This window comes from Lolium rigidum, chromosome 1 (genome assembly GCF_022539505.1).
Source record: "Lolium rigidum isolate FL_2022 chromosome 1, APGP_CSIRO_Lrig_0.1, whole genome shotgun sequence".
Classification (NCBI taxonomy): domain Eukaryota; kingdom Viridiplantae; phylum Streptophyta; class Magnoliopsida; order Poales; family Poaceae; genus Lolium; species Lolium rigidum.
Window position 1 is genome coordinate 364,251,285 of NC_061508.1, and position 23,675 is coordinate 364,274,959.

Here is a 23,675-nt window from a genome sequence, read left to right on the forward strand (position 1 = left end):
CAAACGATGGGATTGGGTGGAGAGTATTGTGGTGTGAGAGTATTGGGTGGGAGAAAGGGAATTGGGTGACGGAAGTGTATTCACCAAAAACACGTTGTATTATACACTCCAAAACACTGGAATCCACTGTTGCCAAACGAGGCCTCATGGATTTCCTTTCTTGCTCTTTTCACGGGTTCTAGATATGCGTTCTGCACCACCACCAGTCCTGGCCCAATGGGTGCTTGTTGCACGACACACCTGATACGTGAGATGCACTGTCAAAGTACATGTGTGTGATCTTTGACAGAAATCACCACAAATGCCCAGCTATCGACAGGCACCTCTTCCACTATGATAATAATATGAAATGGTGAGACACATATGATAGGAAACATCAAGTTTGAACCTTGATGGAATGGGGTACAACCACTTCCACTAGTCACCCAACCTATGGATGTCTTTCGAATTTTTTTAGAATTAAGGAACAAATATTATAACACCACAAGATTTTTTTTCTTAGAACAACAACTATTTTTTATTTATTAAAACCACATGAATATTTTGGTGGGTGAACTCAATTAGTTAATGTGTCAACCTAGAATCACCGCTCTAGTGCCAGTCCAAAAGGTAGCCCTAATGGCATCGATGTTGTTTAGGCAAGAAGTAATTGACCCAGGTGAGGATTCACAAATTGATATGGAGGGCGGGATCCAGCCTAGTGTCCCGATCGAAAACAACATCCAGCCTGGTGTCTCGATACAAAACAATATCTAGCCTGGTGTGCCGATACAAACCAAGATCCAGCCTGGCGAAGGCTACCTGGTGGATTTGATGGCATCTACCAATGCCAAGAGAGTATATGCCTTGCGAAAGAAATATAAATAACATAGCGAAAAGAGTTAGTACGATATTTTTTTATGCGCCTCTCTTGGTTGTTGCATAACATAACAAAAGGAGCTTAAGAACAAAGTCCACCACCGGGCCCTTGAACTTTGCCAGAGTTCACATTTGGTCCTAAAAGGTTGACACAGACACTTCATTGATTTCAAAAGGGTTTCACTCGATTTTTCATCCCCTCGAAGCCCGTTTTACTAATATGTTTGCGACATGGATCAAGGGAGTTCTGTGATGACGCCTCCCCCCACCATGAGCTCCCATGTGGTCGTGCGGCTCGTGCCTGTGAGAGCTTGAAGAGGGACAACATCGGGAGGTTTTCACTCAACACTCAAAACAACTAGTTGGAGTTTGCGTCAAATATTGCATATTATGAATCAATGTTGGTGCTAAACCGTCCTCAAATCCACACTAGCAAAAGCAACCAAGGGTTCCAAATTGAGCCGAAATAGAGAATTTTTTAATTTAGGACCACGCGTACTTCAACAAGGTTAAGGGTAAAAAATGTGGACTTGTTTACAAAACGAGCAATATGTGAGAGCAAAATAAAAACAAAAAACCCCACGAAAGGTACTCAAGAAACAGAAGGAGCTGGAACCGTCCAGTAACCTAGACGGACTGGGTTTACGTGCCGCCGTCCGATCAAGACGTTAATTAGATTGTGGCGGCCCTGCTTATAATTAGGACGTGCGCACGTTTTTCTCCCGCAGGCGCAGCACACACCCAGCCCGAACCGCAAAACCCAGAACAAGATCACGAGACCGGCATGGAGTTTCAGTACCGCGCAGGCGACGCCCGCGCACGCAGCCCGTCGAGGTCGACGGGGGCTGCGGCTACGTCGGCGAACTCCGAGTCCGCTGGTGAGCCCTCGTCCCTCGACTCCGGTTATCTCTTTCTTGGTTCTTCGTTTCTCTCCCTGTTGATCTTCTCGTTTCCTTGGTGTGAAGCCACGCGTGTCCGAGATGACTACGGCGGTGATCGCTCCGGGTACGACGGGGAGAGTTCCGAGGCCTTGGCGCCGCGGCCGGCGTCTGACCAGGACGAGCTGCGGCGCCAGGCGGCCAAGGAGAGGATACGGGAGCGGATCCTGCGGGAGGAGGCTGAAACGTTGGCGCTCGAGGCGGAGGTCCGGCGCGAGCTTATAGAGGAGCTGCGATCTCAGCTCGCGCGGTCGGCGGGCGCTTCCGCCAAAGGGTCGGAAGCCAAGGCCACGCCCGCGGCCCACCCGCCATCGCTGAAAACGCAGATTCCACGCGAGGTGCTCTCCTGTCCTCGTACGGATTCAGGTTTTTGGTCGATTTTATCACGCTCTAGATCTCTGATCTCTCGCCCCAACTATTCGAATCACTAACGGGGACGGTTTTAGATTTTGAGTTGCTTTATGTTCTTGGGGTTTATGCCTAGTTTTCTCAATTATGCCTTTTTCTACCACTACACAGGTTTCGTACTTGCTGGAATGTTTGCCTTACCATTTCGACATTTCAATTCTATTTTATGATACTTATGGGATTAACATGACGTTTGCAGTTCTTATAAAAGTAACGGCATTTTTTGACTGTAAAAGGAAACCAGATTGATTCTGTTTAGTGCTATCGTGTGCGCCATTTCAAAGAAAAATACTTCCTCCGTCTGGAAATAACTGACTCGGATTTGTTTAGATTTCCATATATCTACACGCTAAATTACACGTGCGAATCTAGGCAAATCCGAGTCACTTATTTTTGGACAGAGGAAGTATATAATACCATACCCTTGCTTGTTTATACAAAAAACCATTTCCAAGATTAAGTATACGGGGCTATGGGTTTGCAAGATTTGTCTGCCTGTACTGTGAATTTTCAGCTTAATTCCTTATAAGATATAGATAAATATGGGTCGTCCGAGCTCCTCCTGATTAACGTCAAGTCAAATGTGGGAGATTGGCTAACATTAGTATAGTCTACGCAGGTCGGATCGAAACCAGATATGCCAGCAGCCTTGCCAGCCAAGCGGAAAATTCATCATGTCCCTGCTGCATCCAATGTTTCGGCGGCAACAAGCAGCAAGAAGCTGAAGCCGGATTTGACTTGCACGGTGTGCAGCATCACGGCAACCAGTGAGACTGCCATGCAAGAGCACCTAAAAGGGAAGAGCCACGGGAGGAGGACCGCTAAGCTTGCGCTGCCACTGACTGGAGCAGGTCAACATGAGGTAAAAGAATCACAATATACACATTTCATTCAACCCTTCTGCTCTTTTTCTTTCTGTTTTTGTCCACCAGAACAACTGCTGTGTGTTTTCGTTATCCCTTGATAATGAAAATCGACCCAGAGAGGGGTCACTTGGAAAAAAAAACATTTCATTCAAGCCCAGCCCAGCTAGCGTGTGGTTTGGTTCTGTATAATTGGAACACCAGAAAATAGCATGTTCAGCAACATAAATATGTCTCAACTGTGATGTTGATCACGCTGCCAATGCACCAAAACTTGCAGCAACCCAAGCTAAGTTAGCTGCCGTCAAGATAGATTACCACCGTCTCATTAGTCATTACGAATAATACGAGACATTTAAGATTTTGCTGACCCATATTAACATAGACTTATCCATGGAGTATATATTTTTTCATTCATTAGGTATAGTATTTTGTTTTCTGCTTACTGGACTGACCGGTGGTTGTTTTTCATGCAGGTTAGTTCAAAGATAAATGGATCGGCAGCCTGGCCAGCCGAGGGGGAAAACCCTAACATGGCCGTCGCTCCGACGGTTTTTGCTGCCACGAGCAGCAACGAGCAGAAGTCAGACTTGACTTGCACGGTGTGCGGCATCACATCAACCAGTCAGAAGGCCATGCAAGATCACCTCGAAGGGAAACTCCACAGGAAGAAGGCCGCGATGCTCCCGCAGCCAATGCCGAAGGAGGACGTGGTAACGAATTTGGTTTAGACTTATCCCACACCGTACCCAAATTCAACAAAGCAATATACATGTTTTACTTCGGCATCGCTAACTATAGTTATCATCTTCCATGCTGCAACTAGAATCGGTTGTCTTTCCAATGCATTTCTTGATTCAGCATAAATTCCTTTTCTCTCTCTTAGAACAAATCGACCTAGTTTCTACATGTCAAAGAAACAAGTAGAGCAAGAATCATTGAGTGCCTCAATTTGACTCTCGAGCTCACTCGAGTATTTTTTATAAAAAAATCTGAAAAATATGTACATCCACCTACTATCCTTCAAAGCTAATTTTTAATTTATATTTCAAGTGCGTGAAGTCTCAGTCCGAAACACTTCGTATTCTAATCTATAGAAAAAAGATAAAATTATCGATCTAGATGTGTGAATAGTGAACCTTCAAGTGAACATTTGTATTTTTTTTTTGCATAGCCCGCAATACAACGAATTTCAGATTGAGATATTGCACACTTAAAGTATATATAGCTATATGTATATTTTTTCTGAACTTTTTAAAAGTTCAAAATGTCATTTTTGAATTTTTGATGGCCTCCAGTGAGCTGGGCCTCCAAATGCATTGTTCGAAGAATCACTAGCTTTATCTCATATTTTATTAGGAAATTGCAGCAAGACACATATTTAGGGGTTAACACAAAATCATAACTGTTAGAGATTTCTGATGCACCTGGACTATAGAGGTAATCAGCAACAAAAATCTGCAATCGTGTTAGTTAGCCGGTTGACGCAACATCTGATGGATGGCGCCCTAGTTTGGTTCAGTGACTACGGTAGTTGCTCTACTCGATCATTTTTAGTTTTAATACTGGTGGTGAGCTTCGCTTGACCTGAACTTCCCTTTCTATTCTTTTATTTTTCTTTTGGGGAGACTTGGAATATCTGGTTCAAATTTGATTAGAAGTTGCAAAAGCAATCTAAACTTAAAGCAGATTGTCTAAATGAGGTGATTTTTTTTCCAGAATACTAAGTAAACCTAGTTTGAATTACTAGAATATTTTGCAGATATGTTTGGAATTTTTGATGTTTTGGTTCAAGTTTTGCCGAGATGTTGCAACAGCAGTAGAAACTTCTAAATGTATTTCCTAAATCAGCTAAAAATTTACCTGAATACTAAATTAACCTAGACTTAATTACTATAATGTTTCATACTTTTATTTTAAAAAATGATTCAAATTTGGCTTAAAATTGCAAGTCCAAACTTCTAATGGTTTGTCTAAATGAGCTCACAATTTCGTAGGGCTTGTAGGTCCTTTATGACAGATTTTTTTTTAAATGAGCTCAGCTCAAAATCTCTTAGGACTTGTAGTAGCCCTATGTCAGATTTCGTGTGAACTGGCCAACTAATACAATTACATTTTTTTTGTTACCGTTTACCCATAGAAAATATTGTTGCAATTTTCACTTTTTCTCACGTCTACATGACGCAATGAACTGTTCTTGGTTTATCTTGCAGTTTGGACCAAGTTTTAACGGTTCAGAAAGAAAACGTATGGTCATGGTGCCTGGCATGTTTTCTGTGATCCTTGAACCTTGTCCAAACTTGCAGTATTATTCTCAACCCACCCTGTAAAGTGCCCCTAGAAATATTTTTGCAATTTTCACTTTTTATTTTTTGTATAACGTTTATATATCGCAATGAATTGTTCTTTGTTTATCTTGCAGTTTGCACCAAGTTTTAACGGTTCAGAAAGAAACCGTATGGTACACTTGCACATGTCATGGACTCATGGTGCCTGGCATGTTTTATGTGATCCTTAAACTTTGTCCAAACTTGCAATATTATTCTGAACCCACCCTGTAAAGTGCAATACGAGGTCCAAACTGTAAATCCAGCAACAGTATACTTGTCTAAAGTCTAATTTATCCTATTAAAATGTACTGCTAAATTCAGCAGCACTCCCTTCGTACCGGTTTCAAGAAAACGTTTAACCGTAAACTTTGTCAACTAAATATAAATTATATGTCATAAAGTTATACTATTGGAGAAAGTGTTTTGAATGTGAATCCAATGATATATTTCTTGGACTAATAATTTATATTTTGTTAACCAAATTTATGGTTAATTTTTTTCTTAAACTACGTGTCAGTCTAATAAACCGGTACGGACGGGGTATACATATTTGATGGCATATTTGTTACTTTCTCCGTCCTCAAAAAGATATCTCAACTTTGTCTAGATACAAATATATCTAGACGCGTAGTATATATATGCAAATTTAAACAAAGTTGAGACATCCTTTTCTAGAAAGAGGAAGTACTACTCTTTTCTATAAAGTTTTATGACTTTTAAAAGGTTTTATTTAAGATATATGGTAGAAGTATACTAATTTGTGGATGGAGAGAGTAATAGGTCACATAACTGCAGATTTGACTATGATTTCTCAAATGCCAACTACAGATAATTTTGTGTTTCTCTAATAAAATACTTGCATTTATCCATTGTCCTTGAACCGGTAGAGGTGTGAGCAACATATATTTGCTACATCGAAATATTGGCATTTGACGAAATTCCACTTCAAATGTTACATCCAGGGATATGCCACTGTGATGTTTTTTGTAAGCAATTGTCTAGTGCAATTTATTTCCCTTTGATTTCATTTTCTTTTCTTCTATTTTTTTCGTTTCTCAACACGTGATATTCTAGTTTTGATGTGCTCTTTTGATCTGACCAAATCAGATAACATGGATTTGATCGTCAAACGGACATAGCAAACTGAAATATCACGTGGCGAGAGAAGGAGAGAATATCAGAAAAAGAAATGACTTGGAGAAGAAGAAAAAAAAGCAAATATATGGCAATACATAAAGCTAAATAAAACATCAGTGGCATATGTCTAAATGCATAATTGGGAGTCGCATTTCTGCAAATGGCATTGTTTCGATGTGGCAAATCTTGCCTCTTCTTCTTCTCAGCTCTCCTTACTTATGAAGAATGTTTTCTAATGGTGTTCCAAAAAATGTTTGCTTAGTCGAGTTTGTGCTTTCTCGCAGGCCAGCCTGAAACCAAATGCATCAGCAGCAGCTCTAAATGGCATCATGGCGACGGGAGAGAAGGGCATGCAAGATCACTTCAAAGGGAAGGATCACATGAGCAAGGCCGCAGCGCTTGCGCAGCCGCCGCGGGAGGAGTCCGCAGAGCACGGCTGCCAGGAAGAGGCAGAGGAGGAAGGTGCCTACATGCCGAAGATATACAGCATTGGGACCGGCTCTGGGAATTCGTGCGAGGTAGTGCAGATGAGCGGGTTCCTGCTCTGCGAGGTGTGCAACGTGAAGGTCGCCAACCTTGTCACGATGGCGTGCCACGTCCGGGGGCGCAAGCACATCTCCAAGGCCAAGCAGAAGGAAGATCAGGGCCGAGCTATGGAGGTCAATGGCGTGCGCCGAGTGGACGGCTTCCTGCTGTGCGAGCTCTGCGACGTGAAGACAGAGTCGGAGACTGTCATGCGGACTCACTTGTCCGGTAAGAAGCACACCAGCAAACAGAAGGCCGCCGTTGACGCCGGTGCATGTGGAAAAACTGTGCTAGCACAGGAGATAACAAATGGGGATGTGGCTTTGGGAGCCAGCGTCGACATAACCGTGACTCCAGGACAGCAGCCGAATCAGGCTGCGGGCGCCGCCGCCGCCGTGGTCGGCGACTCCAGCAAGATGGAGGTAGTGCCATCGGCAACGCCTCGAGAGGATGGGGCCGCCCCGGTTTGTGCCAGTTTCTCCGTGGCGCCCATGGAAGTAGATGAATATACAGAGGCTGGAGATCGTACTGCCAAAGCTGAAGAAGAGAAACTGGATGCCGAAGAAGAGGAAGCTGTTGAGACCAATGGCATCGCCGCCGTGTCTGCCAACGAGTTTAAGATCCAGGTGGAGGGCAAGTTGTGCATCGTGCTGCAGCAGGCGGATGGAAGTTTCTCGTGCGGGCTGTGCAACCTGCATGGCTGCAGCAAGTACGGCATGGCGGATCACCTCTACACGCCGGAGCACTTGGACAGAGCCCGTCTCTCCGAGCAGAAGGAGGAGCAGGCAACGAAGGCAGCGCCGGCGGGGGTGAGCAACGACAGCGATGGTGTAGTCATCCCGTTCGCTGATGGAGCGGCTCAGGTAGAGAACTGATGGCAGCCGTATGTCGACGACGGGGCGGTGATGTGTGCTGATCGAGTACAATTTCGGACGATGTCTAATGATCCAGCTTTGTATGTGTGGGGTAGAAGCTTCAGTACAATTTGCGACCACTGAATGTGACGCAGCCCTTCCAAACATTGTCTGTATCCGTTTTCAATAATCCAGCAAATTGAACCATTGTTGCGAATCATAAATATGTTTGTGAATTGGCACTTCACGAGCCATCCAGGCCAAATGAGGTGCCCGTTTAAGTTTCCACTAGCAAAAGTGCCCGTGCGTTGCACCGGGAAAATAACTACTCAAACGGTCGAGCAAATCTTCCGTGTTGAAACTTCTCCTATTTATTAACATCGTCGATGGTGGTCACATTTTCTCCTATTCATGATGAAAATAATCATGATCGCAAGCCCCTAGTTGCACTGACTTGTAATATCTCAATGATGGTGGCTTCCATCCTTAATTTATATTAAGATATAAATTCTAAACAATTTACCGTTAGTACAAACATAATATTATTATATATAGGAAAAAGACCCATGCGTTGCAGCGGGAGGGAAAAATGTACATACAAACACTACGGGTGACGCTTGCCGATCGCGTAGAGCCAATAACATGTGTGAGCATTGCCGACTGTTCACACCGCTAGCAAGACGTTCCCTTTCGGCAGAAACAGGGTGTGGCGGACGCATCGCCAATTGGGCACACGTGACGGCGGAGCAGGGGCCATGCATGGGGTTTGGTGGTTTGGATGCACCTGGTTGCGCCACGCATGTAGGAGGTTGCTCGAGGACCTATGGTTGCCGGACCGTCCGGCGGCAACCACCGCAGCCGCGGCGCTATGGCTCATGGCGGAGCATATGAAAGAAGGAAAATAGATCGGCTCCAACAGTGATTTAAAGAGATCTTGGCCACATGTCATAGCTAGGCAATTTTTCTAATTTGCAATTTTTTAGTCTTTGAAATCCAGAAAATACTTCGATTTGTAAAAAGAAAAAATAGTCAAGATTCTTAAGTGGAGCCGGTCGGCCCAGAGCCCCAGACTGGACAAGCAAGCAACCAGCCCACCAAACTCCCACGTTCACCAGAGCAGGAGACCTTGCCCTAGCAGATTAGTTCCGCTAGCGCGCCGCCGCACACGTCCTGTCTCCGTCAACTCTCTCTCTGCCGAAGCCGCAGCATCCCATTCTCGACCGCCTACTTCCTGGCCGAGGAGGCCGCAAGAGCAACCCAGAATACATCTCTTCCCGAGCGCTGGCTAAATTTTCACTCGTTCTCTGGTCCATCATCCGGGCGAGCTGTCAAGCTCGACTGCCGCGGCCGGCCTTCTCTCCCACATAGAAATTTCTTCCATCTCTCGCCATCCTTCGCTCCCGGAAAGGGCCACCAACTCATGTCGTGCGTTTAATTAGCCAACCTGTTGCTTGTTAATTTGGACACCTTGGTGATAATCCAGTCAATATGCATCTATTTAAACCGGTGGAATTTTCTGTAAGGACACGGGGTGGGACTAATACAAGAATATAAGCGGAAAGCAATCGATCGGTTCCATGCATCTGGTTGTTGTCGTGAATTGGCCCGATTGAGATTAAGATTGAGATTGAGATTGAGATGGAACTGGGCCGTTCGTTCGTCACTCATGGCAGCTTTGCGTGAGCCTTCGTTCGTCCGGGATGGACACAACATAACAACCGAACAGTTATCTATGGTGGCAATTGTGCAGTAATATGTAGTTTGGTGGGAGGGCAAAATGGTCCAATAAAAAGTTGGACGAAAATTTTGGCAGAAACCTTAACTCCTTTATTATTAGGTATAGATTAAAACATGTCCGATGTGGTTGCAGCTCCTTCATTCGCTCGTGTAGGTTAGCATCACCAATGTTGAGCTTGCCCCATTGTTTATCCCTTTGAGGCTAGGTCCTTCATTCAACATGAAAGCATGCGACTTCGAAGCAGAAGTCTTCTAAACAGAGTGCCCCAACCAAATTAAAGGGGGGCAAAACTTTGCACTGGGCAAGCTATGGCAAAAAAAGATCACTGCTAAGTGGTAAAGATGGCAGCCCAGAGGTTGACAAAGTGACCTAAAGGCAGCGCTCGCCCAAGACAACCTTGGTGCCATCTCAAGTCACGAATCCAGAGCTCTGTGTTGCTCAAGACTGACCAAGGTGCGGTCATTCTGACATCAAACACGAGAGAAACCACATCAAGTAATAGAAAGATAGCTATCATTCTCTAAATATGAAAATGGCTATTTCCACATCTAGCGCTTTCGTTGTGAGGCAGACACTAGCTTGTCTAACAATAATATTTACATCCTCCTCACCGGCAGAACTAACAGGATAAACCTTAGCATCAAATCTGATGCAGCCTCAAGCCATCTCAAGGTTATCAGTTAGCACCATCTTACTAATGGACGAAAGCAAAACGAAATAAGCAAGCAGTAATAACCATATAAATTATCCAGGAAACATGTCATTCCAGAACAGCAGGTACGTGGCCCAGATCACCCATGGTCATAACAGAGAAGCGACGAACAAATCCATGATAAAAAAATTAAAGTACTCAAAGTTCTCAGGACAATATTCTGAGTTATTAAGCTCTTCATAGGCTGCAGGACTGACCGGCATGTTGTGTGAAAATCATACTTTCTTGACTCCCTAGGTCAAGTGCTTTGCATTCTGCCAACAAAAACGAAGTTTCAATCATCGAATATAACTGATATGGCTATATGGTGAAAAGGACATAGTACTTAACAGTAATGCATACCGTAAGTGTACCCTTGCAAAGGCCCAGGTTTTTTACCCAAAGTCACGCATATCGCCCAAGGTAATTTCCCTGTTTAGCTTTAGCATACGAAGATCTGCAGAAAAAAATCAGAGAGCCAGTGAATTCAGAGATTTGCATCACAGAAGAAGAGTCCAATTGAAAATTAACATAATATCTTGCTGAGCAAAGTTATCAACGCAAGGTACTCACTGAAGCTCCCACTCCTACGCACGTAAATCTTCTCAAGGGGCAAGCCATTAGCCCTAAACAGCTGTGCCAGCATATGTACTCTAGGATCATCCTTGGTGCATTTGATCTTCACCATTCTAAGGTGTTTACAATCAAATGACCCTCCGCTTGGTTTAATACATCTTCCCAATGCTTTTTGGATGTCAAAATTCTTTTAGAAGGGCAAAGCAGAATTAGCTTCATAAACCTTCAGCTTAAATCATTAACCAAATACTAAAATGCGAACATTGAGAAAAAGTTACATATACTCACCATTTCAAGTTGAAGAAATAGTTTCTCCAGATTAGGTGCATGCTGAAGTAAGTGAATTAGTAGGTAAAAATCAGCACCCCTACTGATACACCATTCACCAAGGGACAATGTCTTCAAGTTGATAAATGTTGGGAAACTTATTGATTCCCTTCTCAAAACGACCTTCATATTTTTATGAAAGTGAGTTGTTTCATAATATAATAAATATAGAAACAAATGGACAATGATCAGCGATGTAATGGTGTACGTAAGTAACTATGCAATAGTGTGGGAAAGTAGGCATGTAACTTGTATTATCATTATTCAATGTAAGGGAAAAAAATATGGTAATACTAGAATAGTCAAAACAACTTTAAAAGCAATATTGCAATCACCAGATATGACACAATAAGTGTTTTTAGTTTTATTAGCTAATTAGTCACTTACAATATATGATAATTGAAAATTACAAATGTTCTGTTGATCCACAAGATTAACTTAAGTTTACTGTCAAGTCAATCATGAAACACAAACAAGATGTTATGAAGTCATTGATTAAGCGGCAGTATACTGATATAGAAAACCTCATACCAATAGCATTTGCAGTTTCCCAACGATATGATCTCTAAAGTGAAGTTCAATATATGAAACCCTCAAACTCAGCAAATTGATCATAGGAAGGAATAAAGCTCATTGTATATTATAGGAGAAAGGTCCAACTTACTTTCCAGCAGTCCTGATTAGACCTACTATAAACTAATTGTTTAACCCACTGAACTTGAAAACCCTAGCGGTTGTTTTGGTTTTGTTTACATGCCCTCGACATGTCTCAGCTCTTTGAGAGATCAAGTGAATGGACTATGTCAGAAAAAAGAACTGAGGTTGGCTGGACTAACAACTTATTTTAACCTGTGTTTTTGTCTAAATTGACTGTTTTCTGTTTTGATAGAAGAAGTGAGGTAAGTATGATTTTCTTAGAAATCCATTAACTTCATACTGTCCTATAATTTGCAATTTGCGGTGCACCCTAGCTATATATTAGGTATGTATACTCTTAATTAGTCAGTGTTATTTGCAGAATAGAAAAGATCATTAGTTCAATGAACCAACTACAGAACATCAACTTATACAAAGTGCTACATGACTATGCATCTATACTAACAACTATTTTCTAAGACAGGTCAATGTTATCCACAAATGCAAAAGCTGGTAGGTCTAGTGAAGATTCAGAACAAAAATTGTAAATACTAAATAGTTTACTAAGTAGTGGTTTTTGAGATCATAGCTTATCCAACCACGAGAACAAAAAAAACCTTATATGATAGCAAGCCCTAAAGCAGCACATTCATTCAACAATAATGCAACATCAGTAAAATGCATCAATTTTTCGATTTTTAAGGGAGCTAGAGAAAATTAATAAGGTGACAGAAAGCTGGTGAACTTGTTTTGCATGTAACTATTGTGACAAAGCACCATTCCACTATTGCTTGCTACACATGAGAGAAAGTATAAGGCAGATTGAATATAAATACAACAATGAAGAAATTAATAACTGTACCTCTCCTGAATGACCTAGCAGCTCTATGCTTCTGGCGTTTAAAAGGCTGTGAATAATATTTTGGCCACCTAACGTTTTATAATCATTAAACCCATAGTTTGCACTGTGGCCAGAATTGTTGCCACCTTTACTGAAACTGAGGCCACCGGAACAGTTTCCAAAATAATCTTCAGAGTCATTTGCAATTTCGCTATATTCGTATGTATCGTCATCGCTATTGATATCACTTCCATAATCATAATTGTCTTTGATGTCATCGGAATAGTCATCGTAAATATTGTCAGAATAGCCATCATAAAAATCGTTACCAAAGCCGCTATAAAGAATACTATCAAGAAAGCCCTCATTGTGACTGCCATCAGAATTTTTACCATCACACATGACATTTCTATTATCATTGCTTTCATCTTCATCGCTTGTCTGAGGGAATTCATCATCATCCTCATGGTACTTTTGAAATTCACGACTCAGTAAAGAGTCATCAAGCATGATGCTGCCTGTGACAAGAGACCCAGAGTTCTTGAATACGGGAACCCACTTCTCTGGTTTGATGCACCGTAGGAACATGAGGTTTGAAGCATCCACCAAGAGGTTCATAGTGAACTTGCATTTAACCATGGTCAAACTCTTCAGAGAGAAGGATAAAACCTCACGGACATCAATCACACAGCTCTTGAGATATAGTTCTTCCAAAGGGCAGTGAGAAGAGAGCTGCTTCATGACTTCATCATCCAGCTTGGTGTATGACAGTTTCAAGATTTTGAGGTGGCTAGAGACAAAGTCTTTGTGATCCAGCTCTATGTACTTGCTGAGATGCCCATTAAGCTGAATAACACGAGCATTTCGCTTGATAGCACTACGGATCCACCTCTTGACATGGCCATTGTTATAAGTCTCATAGAAATCATCCTCACCAAGCGAGCGCAGACGGAGCGTGTCCACTGGCGTGAGCACGTCCCTGGTGAGCAGCAACCGATGAACAAACTTGGCTAAGTCCTCTGGTGGTCTATCATGGTCTCCAACGCGGATGTCAATGCAGGGCGCAGAAGCCCAGAGGTTGCGCCACCTCCGCGAGAGCTTGGACATGCGGGCCATCTCCCATGCCTTCAAGAACGACATGATATGGTGCAGGAGCACATCCGGGAGATCGCTGAGCCTATCGGCCGGTTCGCCTGCCCCACGAGATGTCCCCACTGGTGATGGTTGGTTAACAGGCACCCATTGCTTGGATACCTTCAGGGGCATTTCGTTGGATGGGTTTCCTGACTCATGCAACATCCCCGCGGACCGGTTAACCGGCATCCACCGCTTTAATACTTTCGGGGGCATTTCGTTGGATGGTTTGACTGCAATAGGAGACAAGCCCGCCGCTTGGTCAACCGGAACCTGCCGCTGGGATACCTTCGGGGTCACTTCTCTGGATGGCTTCCCTGCAACGGGAGACATGCCCGCTTCTTGGTTAACCGGCACCCATCGCTTGGATACCTTCGGAGGCACTTCGTTGGGTTTCTTGCCTGCAACGGGAGACGTGCCCGCCGGCCGGTTAACTGGCACCCACCGCTTGGATACCTTTGGGGGCATTTCGTCGAACAGACGGCCTGCACGGACATGCCGGCAGAGAAAACAAACTCGATAATCAAGATCCGCCTTACGACGAGAAATGCTTCCAAGAAATTTCCGATCTGACTAGGGAGGAAACTTACAGAAAGATTGGTGGCAACGGCGATGAGTTCTTGATCCTTCAAAGTACCACGTGGCGGTGGCGGCGGCGGCGGTTTGTGCTAGGGGTTGGGGTTCTTTGGAAGTTGGTCATGTTTTGGGAGGGGAATTAGCAAGAGACGGGATTTGCCGCTCTGCAATCGGTACCTTGTTTGTAGTGTCGGGTGGGCTGGTCTACGGCCCATCGGCGCAACAAAATCGAACCCAATCATTAGTTTTCCTCAAACTTAGCTCAAAAAAAAAATTAGTTTTCCTCAAACTTCCCTCAAAATGTTAAGTTTAAATAAAGGGGGTGAACGGTGCACATAAGGTCGCTCATGTTTTAGCAAAGGAATTTAAGCAACTTTCTTTTAATAGAGTAGAATTTTCCTTTTATCCTAGAGATGCTAATAAGGTTGCTCATGTTTAACAAAGGAGTGTGCTAATCAACCAAATGTTTGATTTGATGAGCCACCTATTTTTATTTTGCCTTTGTTGGTGGATGATGTAAGTGTGCTTTAAATTACTAAAAGTGTGCAGTAGAGTCCTGCTGATTAATAAAAAAATGGGTGCTCAAAACAAACGTTTTTCTCAAACTTCTCTGCAAAACAATTTTCCGTATATAACTAGTCAAGCTGTAAAAAAAGGATACAACTATCAAAAAGAAACTTGTAAGAAAGGTTCCCTTATAAATAAAAAACAGAACCATCCAATTAGATCTTGAAATTTACTCAAACCAGCCAGTATGTCATATGTGTGCTTCTAGACACTATCAGTCTGTTCTAAATTGTAAAAGTTGTCATAGTTTTCCTTTCTAAATTGTACTACCTCCATCCCTGCTTAAGGTTTGTATTATTTTTAGAACGTCAAACTATGCCAAATTTGATTAAGTTTTTACCAAAAATTATTAACATGCAAAATACAAAATTAATATCATTAAATAGATAATAAAATATATTTCTATGGTATATATAAAAAATTATATTTGTTGATAAATTATTTTAAAAGTTTGGTCAAATTTTACTTGGTTTGACTTTTTTTTAAAAGCCTTAACCTTAGGATGGAGGTAGTATGTATTTATATTCAGTTTCAGTGTCCTTCCTCACTCATTTGAGTCTCTATGTAGTCCCTAATAAAATATCTAAAACATGTTATAATTCAAAACCGATGGAGTAGGTTTTAGATTCTGCTCTTCAGGGCGTGGATCTTGTTTCGAGTTGTGTTGTTAGCTTTTCTCCAATATATAAGCTCTCAGTAATTGGACCCTCTTGCATTAGAGTCCGTCCCTTCTCGGAATCTGCGGCAATTAATACTGTTTGAAACAGGGGAAGTATAATGCTCCAAATTCATGTAAAAAACAGGGGAAGTATAATATCTGGACACATTTTATTTACTTAGAGTATCTCCACCGGCGTCCCCGATAGCGACCTCGATATCGATTTGGTGGCAGGGGGCGAAAATAGACTCGCACCGGCGCGCTCTAAACGGTGCCGGCTAGTTTTCGAGCCCTGCCGGTAACCCCATGCCGGCCCCTTCGCCAAGGGCGCGAATCGGGCGCACCGGCGCCTTGCGAGGCGGAAAATTTTGGGTGTGGGAGCCGCCTGTCAGCCGCACATCCCAAAAATGGACGCCAGCGGGGAGTGGCGGGGCCGATGCATCAGCGGCTCATTCAATTTTAACCTAACCGTCGCCTACCTTGCGACGAGAGTTATTGGGGCGCAACGGCGGTGAAGTTTCCGCAGACGCGCAGCGAACCGTCCCGTCGCGCCTTGCTCTTTGTGCCAGCGTTAATGAGCACCACCGCTCCCCCGCATCCCTCCGGCCTATAAAAAGGGCCGCCACTCATCGTTCCTCTCACACACAAACCCTAGCGCCTCTCTTCCTAACCCTAGCCGCCACCATTTGAAGAGACAACGCCATGTCTGGTCGAGGTCGAGGTCGCGGCCGTGGTCATGGTCGTGGCCACGGCAGAGCTGCACGCTTGTTGTCGCATGCGACGCCGTCGTCTTCATCGTTGGATCTGCAGGAGGAGAAGCGGCCGGAGGTGTTCGAGTTCGTCCTCAAGGGCGACCCGCACGCCATCCAGAGGCTGCTGGACACGTTCGCCGACTTCTTCGCCGGCGATGAGTTGGGCTCGCTGCATCTGCGAGAGGCTGCATGCGGCTGTTGCCGGTGGATCGTCGACGTGATCTATGACGCGCGCGGTAATATGTACCTCCACATCGGCTGGGAGAAGTTCGCGCGCTACCACCACCTCGAAGCCGGCTTCATGCTCATGTTCTCCTACCTTGGCGACGGGGACATGAGCGTCAAGATGTTCGACGAGACGTGTGCTTGTGACGGTAAAGCACACGTCCGTTGGGAACCCCAAGAGGAAGGTATGATGAGTACAGCAGCGAGTTTTCCCTCAGTAAGAAACCAAGGTTATCGAACCAGTAGGAGATGAAGGCCACGTGAAGGTTGTTGGTGAAGGAGTGTAGTGCGGCGCAACACCAGGGATTCCGGTGCCAACGTGGAACCTGCACAACACAATCAAAATACTTTGCCCCAACTTAACAGTGAGGTTGTCAATCTCACCGGCTTGCTGAAAACAAAGGATTAAACGTATGGTGTGGAAAATGATGTTTGCTTGCAGAAAACAAAAGAGAACAATGATTGCAGTAGGTTTTATTTCAGATGTAAAAGAATGGACCGGGGTCCACAGTTCACTAATGGTGTCTCTCCAATAAGATAAATAACATGTTGGGTGAACAAATTACAGTTGGGCAATTGACAAATAGAGAGGGCATAACAACGCACTGTTGGAGATATGCCCAAGAGGCAATAATAAAAGTGGTTATTATATATATCTTTATGTTTATGATAAATGTTTATATACCATGCTATAATTGTATTAACCGAAACATTGGTACATGTGTGATATGTAAACAACAAAGAGTCCCTAGTATGCCTCTTAACTAGCTTGTTGATTAATAGATGGTTAGTTTCATAATCATGAACATTGGATGTTATTAATAACAAGGTTATATCATTATATGAATGATGTAATGGACACACCCAATTAAGCGTAGCATAAGATCACGTCATTAAGTTATTTGCTATAAGCTTTCGATACATAGTTACCTAGTCCTTATGACCATGAGATCATGTAAATCACTTATATTAGAAAGGTACTTTGATTACATCAAACGCCACTGCGTAAATGGGTGATTATAAAGGTGGGATTAAGTATCCGGAAAGTATGAGTTGAGGCATATCGATCAACAGTGGGATTTGTCCATCCCGATGACGGATAGATATACTGCGGGCCCTCTCGGTGGAATGTCGTCTAATGTCTTGCAAGCATATGAATAAGTTCATAAGAGACCACATACCACGGTACGAGTAAAGAGTACTTGTCAGGAGATGAGGTTGAACAAGGTATAGAGTGATATCGATGATCAAACCTCGGACAAGTAAAATATCGCGTGACAAAGGGAATTGGTATCGTATGTGAATGGTTCATTCGATCACTAAGTCATCGTTGAATATGTGGGAGCCATTATGGATCTCCAGATCCCACTATTGGTTATTAGTCGGAGAGAGTTCTCACCCATGTCCACATAGTTCGCGAACCGTAGGGTGACACACTTAAGGTTTGATGTTGTAATAGTAGAACTTGAAATATGGAATGGAGTTCGAAGTAATTGTTCGAAGTCTCGGATGGGATCCCGGACATCAGGAGGAGTTCCGGAATGGTCCGGAAAATAAGATTCATATATAGGAAGTCATTTTATAAGTTTGAAAATGATCCGGTGCATTTATGGAAGGTTCTAGAAGGTTCTAGAAAAATCCGGAAGAAATCACTTTGGAAGGCGGAGTCCCGGAGGGACTCCACCACCCATGGCCGGCCAACCCTAGGGGGTGGAGTCCCAGGTGGACTCCACCTAAGGTGGCCGGCCACCCCCTCCCAAGGAAAGGTGGGAGTCCCACCTCAAGTGGGAATCCCACCTTGGGTAGGTTTCATGTCATATGGAAGGTTTTGGTTTGGGGTCTTATTCGAAGACTTGTAGACCAACTCTTGGGTGTTCCACCTATATAATGAGGAGCAAGGGGAGGGGCCGGTCACACCAAAGCCATTGTGGCCGCACCCCTCATAGTGGCCGGCCACCTCTCCCTCTCCCAAACCCTAGCCGCCCCACCTCCTCCACCTCTCCCGCAACGCTTAGCGAAGCTCCGCCGGAGTTCTCCATCGCCACCGCCACCACGCCGTCGTGCTGCCGGATTCAAGGAGGAGCTACTACTTCCGCTGCCTGCTGGAACGGGGAGAAGGACGTCGTCTTCATCAATACCGAACGTGTGACCGAGTACGGAGGTGCTGCCCGATCGTGGCACCGTGATCAAGATCTTCTACGCGCTTTTGCAAGCGGCAAGTGATCGTCTACCGCAGCAACAAGAGCCTCATCTTGTAGGCTTTGGAAATCTTCAAGGGTGAGTCTCGATCATCTCCTCGTTGCTGCCGTCTTCTAGATTGCATCTTGGCTTGGATTGCGTTCTCGCAGTAGGAAATTTTTTGTTTTCTATGCAACGAATCCCTACAGTGGTATCAGAGCCGTGTCTATGCATAGATGGTTGCACGAGTAGAACACAATGGTTTTGTGGGCGTTGATGCTCTTGTTGTCTTTAGTTTGAGTACTTTGCATCTTTGTGGCATAGTGGGATGAAGCGGCTCGGACTAACTTTACATGACCGCGTTCATGAGACTTGTTCCTCGTTCGACATGCAACTTGTATTGCATAAGAGGCTTTGCGGGTGTCTCGTCTCTCCTACTATAGTGAAGATTCAATTTACTCTTCTATTGACAACACTAGTATCATCGTTGTGGTTCATGTTCGTAGGTAGATTAGATCTCTCTCGAAAACCCTAAACCACGTAAAATATGCAAACCAAATTAGAGACGTCTAACTTGTTTTTGCAGGGTTTGGTGATGTGATATGGCCATAATGTGATGATGAATATGTATGAGATGGTCATTATTGTATTGTGGCAACCAGCAGGAGCCTTATGGTTGTCTTTAAATTTCATGTTGAGTAGTATTTCAAAGAAGTTGTAATAGTTGCTACATGGGAGTACAATCATGAAGACGGCGCCATTGACCTTGACGCTACGCCGACGATGATGGAGATCATGCCCGTTGATGATGGAGGTCATGTCCGTGCTTTGGAGATGAAGATCAAAGGCGCAAAGACAAAAGGGCCATATCATATCACATATGAACTGCATGTGATGTTAATCCTTTATGCATCTTATTTTGCTTAGATCGCGACGGTAGCATTATAAGATGATCCCTCTCACTAAAATATCAAGATAATAAAGTGTTCATCCTTAGTAGCACCGTTGCCAAGACTTGTCGTTTCGAAGCATCTCGTGATGATCGGGTGTGATAGAATCAACAAGTGCATACAACGGGTGCAAGCCGGTTTTGCACATGGGGATACTAAGGTGGCTTTGACGAGCCTAGCATGTACGGACATGGTCTCGGAACACGTGATACCGAAAGGTAGAGCATGAATCATATGATTGATATGATGAACACTTTGAGTGTTCGCCATTGAAGTTACATCTCGTCTCGTGATGATCGGGCTTGATGTAGTGGATTTGGTTCGTGTGATCACTAAGACAATGCGAGGGATATTGTTTTGAGTGGGAGTTCACTTAGATTTTTAATTTTGTTAAATTAAAATTTGAACTCAATTTGTCATAAACATTAGTCTAAACTATTGCAAATATATGATGTAGATATGGCGTCCTCAATCAATTTTAACCAGTTCCTAGAGAAAGAAAAGCTTAAGAGCAACGGTAGCAACTTCACCGACTGGTTCCGTCATGTGAGGATCTTCCTCGCCGGCGGAAATCTGCAATACTGTGCTTGATGCACCGCTAGGTGACCCTCCTGCAGAAACTGAAACCGATGAAGTAAAGAATGTTTACGAGACTCGGAAAACTCGGTACTCTCAAGTTCGGTGTGCCATCCTATGCGAGTCTGGAAGCCGATCTTCAAAAACGTTTTGAGCACCACGATCCTCATGAGTTGGTCAATGAGCTGAAAGCTATATTTGAAACTCATGCGGCCGTGGAATGCTATGAAGCATCGAAACACTTCTTCAGCTGCATGATGGAAGAAGGCAGCTCCGTTAGTGAGCACATGCTCTCCATGACCGGGCATGCGAAGAAACTCAGTGATCTGGGAATAGTGATTCCTAACAGACTGGGGATTAATCGTGTCCTTCAATCACTGCCACCTAGTTACAAGAACTTTGTGATGAACTACAATATGCAGAACATGAACAAAGAGTTACCGGAACTCTTCGCCATGCTGAAATCTGCTGAGATTGAGATCAAGAAAGAGCACCAAGTGTTGATGGTCAACAAGACCACCGGTTTCAAGAAACAGGGCAAGTCTAAGGGAAAATTCAAGAAGGGTGGCAAGAAAGCTGCCACGCCTCCTGTGAAACCTAAGACCGGCCCTAAGCCCGATGCTCGAGTGCTATTACTGCAAGGAGAAGGGACACTGGAAGCGTAATTGCTCCAAGTATTTGGTGGATCCGAAGAGCGGCCTTGTCAAGAAGAAGAAAGAAGGTATATCCGATATACATGTTATAGATGTTTATCTTACTGGTTCTCGTACTAGTACCTGGGTATTTGATATTGGTTCGGTTGCTCATATTTGTAACTCGAAACAGGAACTAAAGAATAAACGAAGACTACTAAAGGATGAAGTGACGATGCGCGTTGGAAATGGATCCAAAGTCGATGTGATCGCTGTCGGCACACTTCCTCTACATCTACCTTCGGGATTAGTTTTAAGCCTCAATAATTGTTATTTTGTACCCGCGTTGAGCATGAACATTATATCTGGATCTTGTTTAATGCAAGACGGTTATTCATTCAAGTCTGAGAATAATGGTTGTTCTATTTTTATGAATAATATCTTTTATGGTCGAGCACATGAAAAGAATGGCTTATTTCTGTTAGATCTCGATAGTAGTGATACACATATACATAACATTGATGCTAAGCGAATTAAATTAAATGATAATTCTACTTATATGTGGCACTCGTCGTCTTGGTCATATTGGAGTGAAACGCATGAAGAAACTCCATACCGATGGATTACTTGAATCACTTGACTTTGAGTCACTTGATAGATGCGAAGCATGTCTAATGGGAAAAATGACTAAGACTCCATCCTCTCGGTATTATGGAGCGAGCTACCGACTTGTTGGAAATCATACATACCGATGTGTGCGGACCAATGAGTGTAGCATCGCGCGGTGGTTATCGTTATGTTCTAACCTTCACAGATGATCTGAGTAGATATGGGTATATCTATTTCATGAAACATAAATCCAAAACTTTCGAGAAGTTTAAGGAATTCCAAAGTGAAGTAGAAAATCAACGTAACAAGAAGATTATATTTCTACGATCTAATCGCGGAGGTGAATATCTGAGTTATGAGTTTGGCATGCATTTAAAGAAATGCGGAATACTTTCACAATTGACACCGCCGGGAACACCTCAACGAAACGGTGTGTCCGAACGTCGTAATCGAACACTCTTAGATATGGTTCGTTCTATGATGTCTCTTACATATTTACCTTTATCATTTTGGAGTTATGCATTAGAGACAGCCGCATTCACTTTAAATAGAGCACCATCAAAATCCGTTGAAACAACACCGTATGAATTATGGTTTAATAAGAAACCTAAGTTGTCGTTCCTAAAAGTTTGGGGTTGCGAAGCCTATGTAAAAAAGTTACAACCGGACAAGCTAGAACCCAAAGCGGAGAAATGCGTCTTCATAGGATACCCTAAGGAAACTATAGGGTACACTTTCTATCACAAATCCGAAGGCAAAATCTTTGTTGCTAAGAACGGAACCTTTCTTGAGAAAGAATTTCTCACTAAAGAAGTGACCGGAAGAAAAGTAGAACTCGATGAGATTGATGAATCTTCACTTGTTGATCAGAGTAGCGCAGTACCGAAGTTGTTCTCGTGCCGCCTACACCGGCAACGAGAGGAAGCTAATGATAATGATCATGAAACTTCAAATGAGATAGCTACTGAACCTCGCAGATCGACAAGGGAACGTGCCACTCCTGATTGGTATGATCCTTGTCTAAATGTCATGATTGTGGACAACAATGATGAAGACCCTGCGACGTAGGAAGAAGCGATGATGAGCCCAGATTCCAACAAATGGCAAGAAGCCATGAAATCCGAAATGGGATCCATGTATGATAACAAAGTGTGGACTTTGGTAGACTTACCTGATTACCGCAAGGCTGTCGAGAATAAATGGATCTTCAAGAGAAAAACAGATGCTGATGGTAATATTACTGTCTATAAAGCTCGACTTGTCGCAAAGGGTTTCCGACAAATTCAAGGTGTTGACTACGATGAGACTTTCTCACCTGTAGCGAAGCTAAAATCTGTGAGGATTTTGTTAGCAATAGCTGCATTTTTCGATTATGAATTATGGTTTAATAAGAAACCTAAGTTGTCGTTCCTAAAAGTTTGGGGTTGCGAAGCCTATGTAAAAAAGTTACAACCGGACAAGCTAGAACCCAAAGCGGAGAAATGCGTCTTCATAGGATACCCTAAGGAAACTATAGGGTACACTTTCTATCACAAATCCGAAGGCAAAATCTTTGTTGCTAAGAACGGAACCTTTCTTGAGAAAGAATTTCTCACTAAAGAAGTGACTGGAAGAAAAGTAGAACTCGATGAGATTGATGAATCTTCACTTGTTGATCAGAGTAGCGCGAGTACCGGAAGTTGTTCCTGTGCCGCCTACACCGGCAACGAGAGGAAGCTAATGATAATGATCATGAAACTTCAAATGAGATAGCTACCGAACCTCGCAGATCGACAAGGGAACGTGCCACTCCTGATTGGTATGATCCTTGTCTAAATGTCATGATTGTGGACAACAATGATGAAGACCCCGCGACGTAGGAAGAAGCGATGATGAGCCCGAGATTCCAACAAATGGCAAGAAGCCATGAAATCCGAAATGGGATCCATGTATGATAACAAAGTGTGGACTTTGGTAGACTTACCCGATAGCCGCAAGGCTGTCGAGAATAAATGGATCTTCAAGAGAAAAACAGATGCCGATGGTAATATTACTTGTCTATAAAGCTCGACTTGTCGCAAAGGGTTTCCGACAAATTCAAGGTGTTGACTACGATG

At 43.4% G+C, this 23,675-nt stretch overlaps 2 protein-coding genes across 2 annotated transcripts; one reads left to right on the top strand and one right to left on the bottom strand.

Moving 5' to 3' along the window:
- Positions 1-1,642: 1,642 nt before the first annotated feature.
- LOC124666062 lies at positions 1,643-7,934 on the top strand. The gene is made up of 5 exons (XM_047203410.1): positions 1,643-1,736; positions 1,824-2,134; positions 2,824-3,066; positions 3,544-3,780; positions 6,819-7,934. Exons 1-5 carry the CDS (start codon positions 1,643-1,645, stop codon positions 7,932-7,934), a joined length of 2,001 nt encoding a protein of 666 aa, XP_047059366.1.
- Positions 7,935-10,369: 2,435 nt separating this feature from the next.
- Positions 10,370-15,415, bottom strand: LOC124703091. The gene is made up of 6 exons (XM_047235301.1): positions 14,447-15,415; positions 12,744-14,341; positions 11,207-11,368; positions 10,916-11,105; positions 10,706-10,799; positions 10,370-10,617 (listed from the first exon to the last, which is right to left on the bottom strand). The coding sequence occupies exons 2-5, from the start codon at positions 14,322-14,324 to the stop codon at positions 10,738-10,740; spliced, it is 1,995 nt and encodes a 664-aa protein (XP_047091257.1). The 5' UTR covers positions 14,325-14,341; positions 14,447-15,415; the 3' UTR covers positions 10,370-10,617; positions 10,706-10,737.
- Between the last annotated feature and the right edge of the window lie 8,260 nt (positions 15,416-23,675).

Bases quoted from the DNA above. Each gene is read 5' to 3' on its own strand.
- LOC124666062 (XM_047203410.1), top strand. From the start codon at position 1,643: ATGGAGTTTCAGTACCGCGCAGGCGACGCCCGCGCACGCAGCCCGTCG. The intron at 3,067-3,543 runs GTAAAAGAATCA...TTTTTCATGCAG, and splicing joins CTGGAGCAGGTCAACATGAG to GTTAGTTCAAAGATAAATGG. The intron at 3,781-6,818 runs GTAACGAATTTG...GCTTTCTCGCAG, and splicing joins CAATGCCGAAGGAGGACGTG to GCCAGCCTGAAACCAAATGC.
- LOC124703091 (XM_047235301.1), bottom strand. From the start codon at position 14,324: ATGCCCCCAAAGGTATCCAAGCGGTGGGTGCCAGTTAACCGGCCGGCG. The intron at 11,369-12,743 runs GTACAGTTATTA...AAAAATATGAAG, and splicing joins TGCTAGGTCATTCAGGAGAG to GTCGTTTTGAGAAGGGAATC. The intron at 10,800-10,915 runs GTGAGTACCTTG...TTTTTTCTGCAG, and splicing joins GCGTAGGAGTGGGAGCTTCA to ATCTTCGTATGCTAAAGCTA.